Raw genomic sequence first — 14134 nt, forward strand, 5'->3', positions numbered from 1 at the left:
TGTGCCTGGGCGCCTCCACTCGAGGCCCAGCCAGAGTCCATGACCCACGGCATCCTGTTCCAGATATTAAAGTGAAAAATAATTGTCCAGGAGACTGTATTTTAACCTGGTACCAAAAGGACCATGGAAACTCAGGAGGTCAGATTTTTCATTTGGCGAAAGAGTTGGGGGTGTTTTGGTAACATGGGAAGTATATGGCACAGAGATAGGTTTCCTTAGGTTTTAAAGCCCATAATCTCATAAAAGGTAATAAGTAAAAACAATACCCGTATTTACCTTAAAAACATAAACCCCAAACATTCATCTCATTTCTTGGCCTTATGTTAGAATTCTATTGCTTCATTTACATGTAGATGATTAAAAATATATATATCAATATAGATATTTTGATTATATACATAAAGCAGAATCAAGGGTTAAAATAAGAACGGAATTTTGGAGTGTGGTTGAATAAGGTGCACAGAATCCAGAACTCCCCGGAGGGCCTGCTGCCCTCCCGAGACACTCTGTGTCTGTGGTGGCAGGAACTGGGCTCCACCCCTGCCAGCTCTGCACCGGCCCAGTGCAATGGCACTCACGGCCTCGGGAACGACCAGGTGAAGGATCTGGCTCAAGCCTGCCAAGTGTCTTCACTCCATCAGAAGAGGGGCACGATTCCTAGGTTTGATGCCCCTGGAATATTCTAGAATTTCCTTGCTGCCCCCTGTTCCAAGTAAGACCTTGGGATGCCAACAAAGCAGGAAGCACAGGTGAGGGGCCTAAGGCTCTCATCAGGACTGACTTCTGTGTGGATGTCAACACGTGACAGACACTTGGCTGCAACATTCAAGACATTTAAGGCAGTGGGTTCATTTAATGACTAGTTTTCCAAATCAAGGTGCATGGCGTGTACAGACCTGCCATATAACTGTCATTTTCTGTGGTCACACTGAGCAAGGGGCTGTTTCTATTTTAAGTGGCATGTGGATGACTGCATTTGGAATGCTCAGTGTGGGGAGACCTGGTTGCCCCTAAATACTTACTTCTCTCCTGAAAGCACAGCAGTCCGCAGACCAAAGTGCTGTTGGGAGGACGTGATTGGCAGCTGGCTTCACTATTTTGTGAATGAAAGCAGAAAAGAAATTTTACTTTGACACCCCCCCCCCCCACCCACCCTGACTGTTTTCCAACCTTCTTGGTGCTGGTGGCTCCCACCAGAACTCCGGCCTGACCCATAGAGGACTAAGGCAATGGTGCCAACGTGAAAGGGTTCTTTTTAATTATCTTTAAGAGCAATACTTTATATAGACCGTCTTATTGTCAAACGAGGATCATGGCACTGCTTAAAAGATCTCACTGGAAAAGGCTGCAAAAGGAGCCCCAGCTCAGGGAGGGGGCCCTTTCTTTCCCTGGCTCTGGGTAATGGGTCCCATATCCCGATACATCTCCCCCACCCTCAGCTCAGAAACAGGCTGTGCTTCAAAAGAGAAGCCCAAGAAATGGACTCGGGCCACATCAGCGTGGTGGCAGCTTGAGGCCACAGGTTCTCCTGAGAGAACAGTCAGCTTAGCGCAAGCTCTGAGGCTGACTGCAGTTTGAAAAGGAACGCCACACCGATGAGGTGCGTCGGCCCTTTGGTCTTTGTTCCCTCCTGAACCTGTGAGGCTGGTGCCAGAGAAGGGACGCAGTCTGCAGTCCTCAGTGAGGTGGGACACCTAGGTTTCTGACCCTGTCCAAGTCTGCAGCTTAGCAGTGAGCAGATTCTGAGCGTAGGCACAGTGGCAAAGAACAGTGGAACAGCCGCTGGTCAATTCCATTTGGTGGCAGCGCGGTAGCAGCAAAGAAAATTCCCGAACAGCTCCATGGGTATCCAGCTTTTGAAAAGGACAGATTAAAAAAAAACCAATAAACAGAATTCCTTTTTTAACTATCCAAGGGTTTGAGAGTTGTCTGTAACTGATCTACCCCCAACGACAACAATAACCAAACCAACAAGATACAGAAGTATGGCAGTCGTGTGAAAGCCGAAGTGACACGATGCCACTGTTCAAGGGGAAGAATGTGACCTCAAGACAAATCTGTCACCATCAGAAATAATAAGGAGAATACAATAGGATCTATCGTTGCCTAAAGCATTGAGCCACGCGATTGCGGATACATTCCAAACTGGGTCAGAAATGAAGAAACACACTGACACAGTCACAGAATCTCCTCACAGGAGCCTGGCCGTGTGGCATGCCACAGGCGGTCAGAGCAGCGCACCTGCTGGGAGACAGGCTCCTGTGACTCACCCCCATCCCCTGCCACCCCCCCCCCACCTCCCAGGTTTTACAAAATTGTCATATTCATCTTCTTAGAGAATCTAAGACAATAAAAGACTAAAAGATGTCTGGAAATATGTCGCATAGAAAAATTAACTCTCAGCTTAAAATAACATTCAAAAAGGCACTTCATCCTGTAGGAAAAGATTCTGAGTTGGGTCAGCTCCTCTGAGCTGGGGTAGAAGGGGACAGGCTGTCTGCTTGGAGGGGAGGACAGTTGTAAAAGGAAGTCTGATAGATACCAAGCTTTTTTTTTTCCCATTTTTTTTCCTTTTTGGTATGTTTTAAGAAAAGGAAATCCAGTAAAATGCATGTCCCTTTATGAAATTCATTAAAAGAGTTCATTTTAAAATAGTTGTTTCTGTTCTTAAAAAATAAACCAGGTAGGTATGGCCACATTCGCCCCGTGGCCGGGAGCATGGCGTGTCCTCACTCTCAGCTCCCGGGGGAGCAGAGGCCAGGCGGGTCCCGAGGCTGAGGTTCCAGGGTGCGCAGGCAGGAGGCGGGCGGAGGCCGGGGCTACCTACTGCAGAGTCTGTGCAGCATGCTGTACACGTCGTCCTCCTGGCTCAGGCCCTCGAAGAAGGGGATGAGGTCCAGCAGTTCCGTGTCCGTCATGTCGTCGAACCAGGACTGCACAGGCACCTGGAAGACAGTGCGTGCAGCAGGCAGCAGAGCTGTATCGGGCCTGGGGGCCACTTCCAGCCTGACTGGGTCCCCACACTTCAGTGTTTTCTTTGGTAAGGAGGATAGGTATCTAGTAATCACCAGCACCATCACCATCTTGCTTCTTCTCCCGTCCCAGCTAAAATCAACCTGAATCTGTCTGGTTTGGGAGGTGGTTCAGGAAGGCAAAGTTAAGTGTATCCAGTCGGTATGCACTTTCCTGTTTTGTTTTCCTGCTGCATAAAAGGTAGCCAGAACGCAGAATATATAACTACCTTGTGTCTGTGCATGCTAAGTTGCTTCAGTCTTCCCGACTCTTTGCGACCCTACGGACTGTGTAGCCTGCCAGCTTCCTTGGTCCATCAGACACTCTTTCTATTGCATCAAACCACTCCTTGCACCTCAGAGCACTTGAAGTCAGAGGTCACCAGCCACTGACATCTTTGTAGAGAGTATCCGAGGGCTTCTACTTAGTGTCACTGCACAGCATGGAGACGTGGATTATTGCCTCCCATGCTTCACAGAGTTCAGTTAATAGGGGAAGTATAACATCTCAGGACATTCTGAGCCACAGAAAAAGACAGAGTCTCCTTCAGTTTTAGATAGAGAGGTGGGGAGGGCTGCTAGAGGGTGGTAGCAAGAGGTGCAAAGAAGAGACATAAAAACAAATTTGGGGAAGCCAAAAATGTTTTTAAAACTAAGATTTTTGACCCTTTTACGAATCTAAAGACTGTTTAGAAATGTAACAGTTCACTGGTGGTGGTGGTTTAGTCACTAAGTTGCGTCCAACTCTTTGCGACCCCATGGACTGTAGCCCTCCAGACTCCTCTGTCCACACGATTCTCCAGGCAAGAATACCGGAGCGGGTTGCCATTTCCTTTTCTAGGGGATCTGCCCGACCTAGGGATCGAACCTGCATCTCCTGCATTGCTGGTGGATTCTTTACCGACGGAGTCACCGGGGAAGCCAACAATTCATTACGTAATAAAAAAAAATCAACAAGCTAAGGAGTGAGCAAAAAATGACCACTCCTAGGGGAAGGGGTGGGAATAGGGGAGAGGGCAGGAATGGACACAAGATTTCTCTGAATGTATCTTTGTTGACAGTTCTGTTTTTAATTTTTAAAAAAGTTTTGGCCGCACAGAGAGTCATGCGGAGTCTTCTTTCCCCGAGCAGGGGTTAAGTCCAAGCCTTCCTATGGTGCAAGCGCTTGTGGAGTCCTAAGCACTAGACTGCCAAGGGGAGAACCTTCGGTGACAGTTTTGATGCTAAACCATGTACATGTGTTACATGATTGAAATGCAATTAAATCAGTAAGGGAAAAAAGCAACCAAAAAAATGAACCTTCATGTATATAAGTTTGGTGACATAACCATAGAAAGGATTATTTCAGGTGATTTTGAAACATAGTTTTCTGTTTGTAGAATTGCTCAAAAAAATTCCTAAATGCACTCAATTGTTTTATTGTTAGTAATAATATTAAAACAATGCAATTTGAAACTGTTAAACTATACTATAGGATGAATGAAATCTGTAATGATGTTAATAAGGAATCATGAGTTTCAGTGTAAGAGGAGACATAAATACAAAAACAAAAGGAAATTAAATAAAAACTGTTACAATTGAATTGGAAAAACCAATGTGAATTTATGATTTTGTCTTCATTCTATAAATAAAAATAAATGCATGTTCGCTCTGTCCAGTACAAAGGACTGGAAGCAAACGACATCCTAATAACAATGAGAACCCACCCAAACTGTGGTCTCTAAATACTATTTTCACTCACAGGAACCAGGTTGCATAGAAAAATGGCTGATTATAGGGCTGGAGCAAGAAATGGACAAGATGAGCTTGGAATATCTTGTTGGACCAGAAAGCAGGAAGTGATCAAAGACTATTGTTATTTGAAGGAGCATCCACTGGCTATAGGTGAACATTTGAGCATAAAAAGGATAATAGATTAAATTATAACATAAAGAAATCCATAGCTTCATAATGGTACCTAAAAAAATTGGTTACTTCTAGAGGTTGCTAGAGCACCATCTCATAACTCTCAAAACAGAAAAAATAAAGAAAAAGAACCAAGACTTTACTCTGATTTCCCTGTTCAAACTGAATTTTAGGGTAATCAAGTAATCAACAAGTTCAATTAAAAGAAAAAAGAATTCCAGCCAACAGATGCAGAAAGATGCCAACAGATGCAAAAGAAAGATGCCATTTTGTAATTTCTAATAAAATAGTGGATGTAGGCAAAGATTATCAACAACTGCTCACAGTTTTAGGTGAAAAGTCAATCGAAAATTTGAAAATGGATGGATCAGGCTGATAACACCTGAATCCAAAGGGCAATTTAAAGTCTTTAGAAGTGGGACAATCTGATGTTATATACCTTCTGATGTGACGTCACAGTAAGAACTCAATACCGAAGCAATGTATGTACCTACCTTGTTTGGATTCTGACTCAAACAATCCAAATAAAAAAATATTTCTAGATGATAGGGAAAAGATGAATACAGACTGGACGTTAGTGATAATATCAAGAAACTGCTAGTATTATCAGACGTGATAATGGGATTAGGATTTATTTTTTTGGTGGTGGTAGAAGGGGCTGTGCTGCATGGCCTGTGGGATCTTAGTTCCCTGACCAGGGATTGAACTCGTGACCCCTACAATGGAAGCACAGAGTCCTAACCACTGGACCGCCAGGGAAGTGCCTGGAATTGAGATGATAAAAAGAATCCTTATCTGTTAGACACATTACAAAATGCATTATATTGAATTTAACTCATCAAAAGGAGCATACTTTAATATATTTTGAATGTTTGTTCAGTTAATGATTATACACTAAGGGAACCTAGCTTGAACTTGGTTTTTGGTTGTAAGAGGAGCAATGCGGTTATGGTCTCAAGGAAAAGATCCTGTATGGGCTTTCGTTGAGACTGGGAAGCCTGGTCTTGGGAGAAGCATCCTCTCCAGGGCCTGAGCTGAGGTCCGGTGTGGCAGCCACTGTGGAAGGGTGAGCAGTCTCCAGTAGGGCTGCCCTTGCCTCCTGGAAATGAAGGGCCAGCGGCAGGAGGGCGCCTCTCCTGCTCTGAGATGTGCTGCACCCAGGGACTTGGCACTGGGAGCTGCCACGCTCTGGGGAGTTTTATGCAGGAAATGTTCCCATTGTCTACTTTTTAAACATCATTAGGAGGTGGTAAAGCCTGGTAGTCTCATTTGAAGACCTCACTAAAGTGTTTTATTGATTCTTCATACTTCTGTTGAAGAGGTCACCCAGACCTTCTGAATTTACAGGGGTCACGAAGTCCTGGGCAATAGCCAGGAGGCTGATGACAGACAAAAACCTTCTCAGTCATGATCCCAAAGATGCTGAGAAGGTAACAGGCTCACTGAACATGTACCCAACACAAGCACTGCCACACTTGATACTCCAACAATCCCACGAATCAGCATGCCTAGAATGCCCATTTGACAGAGAGGGCAACTTTGGCAGAGAGGCTCAGTGAGCATAAATAACGGTCAATGTCATGTAACTGCTCAATGCAAAGCTGGGCTTTCACTAAGGAAAAGGCCACGAAACCCCCACACAGGTTCTTGAAGGTGCGGAAGTGGCAAGAGAGCCGCTCTACCTGGCAAGAGAGCTTAGCTGGAGCCCTGAGTCCCTTTGGTCTGGGGCTACTTACTGCATTCTCAGGATGGAAGATGTAGGAGGCAGGAGAATTGTCCACGATGATCACTTTGCTCAGCTCCCGCCCAAGGCGACTCAGGTCTTTCACATAGTTCCCACGATGGAAAACACACGATTCCCGGAAGAGCCGGGCCCGGAACACACCCCAGCGGTCCAGCAGGTCGGCCACAGGGTCTGCGTACTGGGAAGCAGGCGTCACAGTGAATGGTGGGGGCCTGGAAGAGCTCAGGAGCCCTGACCTCCTGTAGCAAGAGCCATACTACTCATCTAAAAAGGGACTTATATAACGGCAGGTGTTTCAAGATCCTGGGTAATTCCCTGACACCCTGGATTCTTCCATTTCTCTCACTTCTCATATCGAATCCATCAGAAATTCCTGTCAGTTCCCTCTCCAAAAATATCTCGAAACCGCCCGCATCTCTCTGTTTATACTGTCACTCCCTTGTCCGGGCCTCTGTCATCTCTGGCCTGCAGAGGAGCCTCCCACTTCCCCTGGGGCCTCTTTTCCACTCACTCACTCACCTTGTAGCTGTCAGAACGGCCGCTGGAAAACACCCGTCAGACCCTGCACTGGCTTCCTGCCACACTTGGAATGAAGCCCCAGGTCCCTGGCAGATCCCACAGGGCTGCCTCTCAGCTCCACCACAAGTCCCTTGAGCCATGCTGGCTTTGCACATGGTTGAGACCTGTGCATCAGTGTCCCCTCTGCTGGAATACTCTCTTCCCCACTCTCTGCACACACTTCTCCTTCTCTGCACACACTTTCTCCGGAAACTGTGGAGATAGTTTTCAGCGCTCGGCTTTCCTCACAACCTTCCCAGCCCTCCTGCACCTTCCTCTGCAGAAACTCTCTGGCCTCACAGCTGCCATCGCCTCCACAGAGCTCACCACTACCCGGGACCACCTGACGGATCCGTCATCTTGTCAGGGGCCCTGGCCTTGTCTGCCGTGTTCCCCACGACATCACCAGCACCTTGCATGTGCTAAGTTGCTTCAGTCTGGTCTGACTCTCTGCGACCCTATGGACTGCAGCCTGCCAGGCTCCCCTGTCCATGGGATTCTCCAGGCAAGAATACTGGAGTGGGTAGGCATTCTCTTCTCCAGGGGATCTTCCCAACCTAGTTTATGTCTTGGCAGATGGGCTCTTCAGCACTAGCGCCACCTCTTGGTAGGGCTCGGTAAATACTAGTTGCATCAGCAAAGGGAAGTGCGGACTTTGGATTTGGCTGGTGTGCACGGGGCCACACTGCCCCCTAGAGGAGCTCTGAGCAGCACGGCCAGCCCAGCCCCTGACTGTCATAGAATGTGCCCAGACAGCACAGCCACTGACTTGGAGCCCAGGACTTTTAAGGGAGGGAATTAGAGCCCCAATCACAGCTGGGGTTCATCCTGCTTGGCCATCTTCCGTGGCCTGGGGAATTTTCCCCAAAGAACACTGAAAGGGATGAAGAAATAAAGGGGTTGTGTCTGAGGGAAAATCTTCATCCAGACTGAGTAGCTCGGGCTGGAGGCAAAAGAGTGGCAGCTCCAGGCCACATGAGGCCAGGCCTCAGCACCAAGACCCAAGTGAGGGGCACAGTCAGAGGTCCTTAGGGGCCCAGAGGCTCTGCTGGGGGAGTGGGAAGCACCCGAGGCTGGTGGTAGTGGGAAGGCCAGTGGTGGAACGCACAGCACCCCGAGTGCAGAGCAAAGGCCGTCATGGCTGCCGGATGCAGGGCTACAAGCAGCATCCTGGCTCCATAGGTGAGTCCTCTCTCCAGAGACGTCCTGATGGAGAGAGTGCAGGAGGAGGCTGGGTTTCCTGTTGACCAAGGGAGGTGAGCTCAGGGCTCCAGGTGAGGGTAGAGAAGTGCCATGTGGGTCATTTTTAAGCGGCTGACTCTAGCTAATTTCTTCATTATCACTAACAACGGTGGTGGCATACATCTTTCAAGGGAGTGTCCTAGTCTGGGAGTCCCAACCGTGGGGATGTAAGCTTCACGTGGGCAGGGACCATCTCGTGTTCTCTGCAGTATGCCTAATGCCTAGGACAGTGCCTGACACACAGCAGGTATAAAGGACATACTTGCTGGGTGAGTGAATGAAGGAAGGACGTGAGATGGGGAAGTAAACACTGTGAGGTTCTGTCAGCAGAGGTTGTTCAGGCCCCAGGGAAGCAGGCCAGGAGGTCCTGCACACCAACGGTGCTGGCTGGGGGCTGAGCTCAGGGCCAAGCCCTGGGGAATGGCTCCCTGTCAGCAGAGCTGGGCACTAGGGAGGAGAGAAGCTGGAAGGCTGCACATTCTTTTTTTTTTGCCACATGCACTGCATGGCATGTGGAACTTCCCTGACCAGGGATGGAACCTGTGCCCCCTGCAGTCAAGTGTGGAGTCCAATCCACTGGACCACACTGAAGTCCCTGGAAGGAAGCACGTGGGGGCTGACTCAGCAAAGGCAGCCCGGGGTAGCAGTGAGAGAAGGGCTGGAGAGACAGATGGAGGGGCAGGTGGGAGCCGTCCAGGAAGAGAGACCGAACAAGGATGTTTAAGCAAGGCTGGGGATGATGCCAAGAAAGAGTGCTTTCAATTTTGCCAAAGGAATAAAACAGCTCTCAATCCCCCAGCACAGTGCAACCTTCCTGTTTGTTATTTCTTTGGTTATCACTTCAGGCGCCTCAGCAGCCGAGAGCACTGTCAGAAGAGCCATCGGGACTACAGCAGTCGTGGGTACTGCTCATCTGAAAGGGTACCCACTGGGGAAGATGATGTTCTTCCTGAGGCCGCATTCTATTTTCAGCACAAAGAAGACAGCCTGGGGCTCTTGATTCCCTCCCCATTGGCTCAAGCTTTATGGCCCGGTGATGAGACTGATGGAATGGCAGAGAGATGGCCCAAACCAGAAATGCCCAGCCCAGCAAAGCAGCACAGCACATCTGGGAACTCAGGGTCAGAGTCCCCAACATTCAGAGAAGGGAGCCTGCACAGAGATGGAACACGGGGAGGAAGCTGCCTGTGCATCCTTGGAGCAGGTCTGCAGACAGGCAGACGTCTAGCCTGGACTCTGCAGAGCTCATCTTGGGGCTACTGAGGGTCCCTGAGGTGCCCGTGGAGACACTCTTGGTGCCATCAACAAATGGATGGCATTGGCCGTCAGGGCCAGGGTTGGAGACACAGACATGCCAAAGAGCTCTTTCGAGGAGCGAGGCAGGCCTTCCACACAGTGCAGGCACCTCATTTCACCTGCGAAAGGACAGACTCATGCACATGGTGGGAGGCAGTGCTGTCAACTGGCCAGGTCCCTCAAACAGTGGGTAAGGGCAAAGAAACCACTTTCTTTGGTCAGGGCCACTGTAGATGCTGGGTCAGAGATTCAAATCAAACCACGGGGCCAAAACATGCGTGGCTTATTTTATCATCATGAATAATCATAATAAAGAATGAACACCAGGAGCAGTGACCATGTGACAGTGCCCAGCACAGCACATGGGAGACCCAGCAGGGGCTCCACAGGCCCTTGCTGAACAGGAGTCGGGGCCTGTGCTGAGCTCCTTCTGGGCGTTATTTCATTTGATCCACCCCACGAAGTAGATGGGATTATCCCTATCTCATAGAAGAAACGGAGGCAAGAGAAGTGAAGTGACTGGCTTGAGGTCCTGGGGCTCTTTAGGGCAGTCAGAATGCTCATTCAGCCTTCGCGGGTGGATGAACCTTCGATGCTTATCCTTCCCTGAAACCCAGGTGAGCTGCTAACCCAAGTGTACAGAGGCCTCAGCCAGTCACCAGATGAGATGCAGACGCCTGTCTCAGCCACACGGGACACGCCTGTGGTTTCCTGGTCTGTGGACAAGCAGCTTCACTGGCGGCACGCAGCAGCTTTATGGAGCGTTTGTTCCCAATGCTCCTGTCACTATGGTAACCCAAAAGCCTCTCAGGCTGGTGCTGTGCACAGGGCCTGCATCTACCCCATCTGGGGTGGGAACCTGTCACCATGGAAACTGCTTCCCCCACCTTAACAAAGGGCCGCTTGAAGACAGGAGGCAGGGCTGGAGGGGCTGGGCTCTGAGGGCTGGGGGCACGACCCACCTTGGCCAGGCTGGCAGTAAAGAGCACACATTCGAACAGCTGTCCCATTCTCTGGAGGAACTCGTCCACGTGTGGCCGCTTCAGCACATACACCTGCAACGGCAGGGACAGCATGCAGGTCAGTCGCAGCTGCCACCGAGGAAGGCCTGGGGCCCCGAGAGCCCCGGGGAGGAAGAGTTCCTAAGCCGGTTCCTGCCTCCTGCCCCCAGGAGGACTGAACGAGGGGCTGTGTAATCTGACATGGCGCTTAGGACCAGATACCCCTCACGGTGCGCTCCAGATCTGAGTTTGGAGCAGACTCCTCGCCCAGGGGAAAAGGGAAGCTGACCTGGTGTGGAAGGTTCTGGGGATTTTCAGAACCAGCGAGTGGACAGGTTGGGCCACGTTCGGGTGACCCAGAGCCTTCATTTCACGTGTGTTTCATGGGACATGCTCTGGGTCAGGCCGTTTCTGGACAGAGGCCGTGGTCTGGGGTGGTCCTTCTGGTGGAGGTCAGGGCATGGCCCACTGCCCGGCAGGTCTGGGATTGCTCTGGTGGTTGTCTACTTGATTGGAACCCTTCCCCTGCTCAGAAGGCCTGGGGTGGAGGCACAGGAGCAGTAAAGCTGCATGAAGGCCTTCCTTGTCGGTGTGGGAAACGGTCTACTTGACACACAACATTAACTCTGCTTCGGTCTGCTCCAGAAACAGATACTTCAGGGGATGTGAGGCCAGCCTACTCTCGACCCCAGAAACCAGGCATCAGAAGCGGCCAAGCACGGGGGGCAAAGAACCGCCTTTCCTAGAGTGGCTGGGCTCTGCCCCCAACTGGAAGCCTGAACAGATCTGAGGGAACATGGGCGCGGGGAAAGAAGGCAGAGCTGGCAAGAGGAGGCAGAGAAGGTGGGAGGAGGGAAGAACTAATTAAAACTTGAATAAATTTCACTTGAAATTAGCCATTTCCCTAAAATAATTCAAACTTGTTAAAATTCAGTTCGACTCATGTTCGTTCAGTTCCAGCTCTGGCCTCAGCCTGAAGTGGTTACAAAGGTGAGGGAAACACAGGCCTTGCCCTTGAGGAGCTCACAGTCTAGAGCAGACATTCAGCAAAATAGATCAAAACGAACATGCATAATGAAAGCTGCAGCATAAGGATAAATTAACGATGATAAACCGCCCTCTTAAGGGGGGGGACTCACAAAAGGGAACATTTGGCCTGGACCTTGAAGGGTGAATAGGAGGAGTTCACCAGGCTGATAAGGATGAGAAATTAGTCTGAGCATGAGACCCTGCCTGGAAACACTTGGGGTATTGGAGAATGGCCAGAGCTCTGCTGACCAGCCCTTCAGAGGCCAAGATGAAGGCGGGGGAGATGGGGATAGGAAAGGCTGGAGTCAGTGTGAAAGGCAGGTCGAGGTGAGTATGCATGGGTTGTGAACGGCAGATGGAGCGGGCTGGATGCCCTACAGGAGGAGGGGCAGAGGGGAACGGGGCTCTGCTCCATACAGAGGAAGAGCTGCTGACAGAGGAGTTCACACAGGTGAAGGTCTTGGTGGGAAACCTGTGGCTGAGTGAAAGGGCGTGTGGAGGGAGGGCCAGAGGAGCAGGATGGCCAGGATGGGTGCCCCTAGGGCTCTGCGGAGTGGAGAGGCCTCGGGATGGGGTGTGGCTGCAGTAGCTCCAGGCCTACACTCTGCTCAGGAGGCTGCTAGGTGCTAGGAATGGGTGCGGCCTGTGGTCCTTCCTTTGGGATGCTGCTTGGAAAGCAAGCGTTGCTACATGCGAAGGGCAGGAGACTGGTCTGGGGACTATGGCGTTGGTGCCTCTGACAGACAGGAGGGTCCTGGGCCCAGAGGCTGGCGTCCAGGCCCGCGTCCGCGTGCAAGTAACCGAGAATAGGCCCCTTGGGACCTGCACAGCCTATCCTGGATTACTTGAACGAGGCCACGGCCTTCGCCAGGGCCTTGGTCCTCCTGTGGGCGCCTGTGGCTTCATTCCCTCAGGAGAAAGAGTTTCTGATCCCAGCTCTGGAGTGTGTACCACCAGGTGAATCATAGCACAGTCTGGAGGGTTGGGGGAGCTGGGCAGCTCCTTTGAGAACAGGCTGGCTACAGCAAGTCAGGTCCTGAGGGCCATGCTCACAGTCATGAGGAACGAAGGGATTAATTTCTCTCCTAATTTCTGTCATGCCAGTGGGCAGCTTCTCCTTCATCCCATTATCTTGTCACACGAGCCAAGATATTAAACGCAAAAGCCTTAACTGCTTCTCAGATGCGGAGTTAATTCTGTGGATGCTTCAGCAAGTGTTAAATGCCCAAGTGCCTGCCATTCTGGCTCCCTGATGGCTTTCCAAAGCATGAAGCGTGGAAACACCAGGGGTGGGCTGCTGGCAGGACCTCCTAGCGGTGGGGGAGGGGGCACTCAAGTACCCGGCAAAGAGCCCTGTGTCAGGAACAGGAGACTGGCGCTCTCATGTCAACTCGTCCTATTGTATGACCTTGAACCAAGCCTCTCCCTGGCTGAGCCTCACGTCCCCCATGTGGACAGTGAGGCAGCTGGACCTGTTGACTCCCAAGGCCCCACCAGCTCTGACACCCTGCATTCAAGGGCCAAAGAGACTACCGGCATCTCCAAGGAAAGACACCCCGTTACGGCTCAAGCACCAAGGGGGTTTTCCTCCCGGGATATAAACACGCCAGGCCATCCCGGGATATAAACACACCAGGCCATCCCGGGATATGAACACACGAGGCCACAGGCTCTCCTTTTACAGCCTGGGGCTGACGAGGAAGACGCTGGGGCGTTCCTGTGGAAAGCCTGCAATGTCTTCCCATAGTGTTTCCAATATTTCATAAGTGAAGCTACTCCTAGAGGAGCTTCATGCAATAAAAAGGAATATAAGGGGAAAAAATATCAGAACAAAAGATGCATGGCAACTGACTAGGGCATCTTTATTCAAAGCTTCCTGCTGATCCAAAAATGTACACCCTTCCTCCTTTCCCTTTTGGGTTGGGCTTTCCTAAATATTCACAGAACACGATGCGGGAGTGACAAGGTCAGTCTGGAGTGGCTGGCAAGCTTTGACAATCTTTGCTGAGAATCTACCGCAAGTCAGTGACTTGTAACATTTCCCTGTTGCCTGCTAGGAGAGTAGCTGAAGCAATTACATAGGGAAGTTAATTAGACCATCAAGCTAGGCCAGTGGGGGATATGGAAACTTCTAAAAGTCTGCATCAAATCAAAGAACTATTCGAACTTGCAACCACATCTAATATTTACAAATAGATTATAGCTTCCCTTATAAATGAAGCACAAAATTCATCTGAGTGAAAAAAAAAGGCAGAAAATCACTAAATTTTTAATAAAGTCTGCCTCCTCCTGATTCAGGAACAAATGATTACTGAAAGGGGAATTTAGAAATACAGTTCATAGAAAAT

At 50.0% G+C, this 14134-nt stretch overlaps 1 protein-coding gene across 1 annotated transcript in view; it reads right to left on the reverse strand.

The window, feature by feature from the left end:
• Window positions 1-2367: 2367 nt before the first annotated feature.
• CTDSPL (CTD small phosphatase like) overlaps window positions 2368-14134 on the reverse strand; it is a 121168-nt gene continuing 109401 nt past the window's right edge. The window contains exons 6-8 of the mRNA XM_052635870.1: window positions 10719-10811; window positions 6653-6838; window positions 2368-2945 (exon numbers count right to left, since the gene is read on the reverse strand). Of these exons, the coding sequence (XP_052491830.1) occupies window positions 2820-2945; window positions 6653-6838; window positions 10719-10811 (405 nt within the window). The 3' untranslated portion in view covers window positions 2368-2819. The remainder of the gene's footprint in view (window positions 2946-6652; window positions 6839-10718; window positions 10812-14134) is intronic.

Source organism: Budorcas taxicolor, chromosome 1, assembly GCF_023091745.1.
Source record: "Budorcas taxicolor isolate Tak-1 chromosome 1, Takin1.1, whole genome shotgun sequence".
Lineage (NCBI taxonomy): Eukaryota > Metazoa > Chordata > Mammalia > Artiodactyla > Bovidae > Budorcas > Budorcas taxicolor.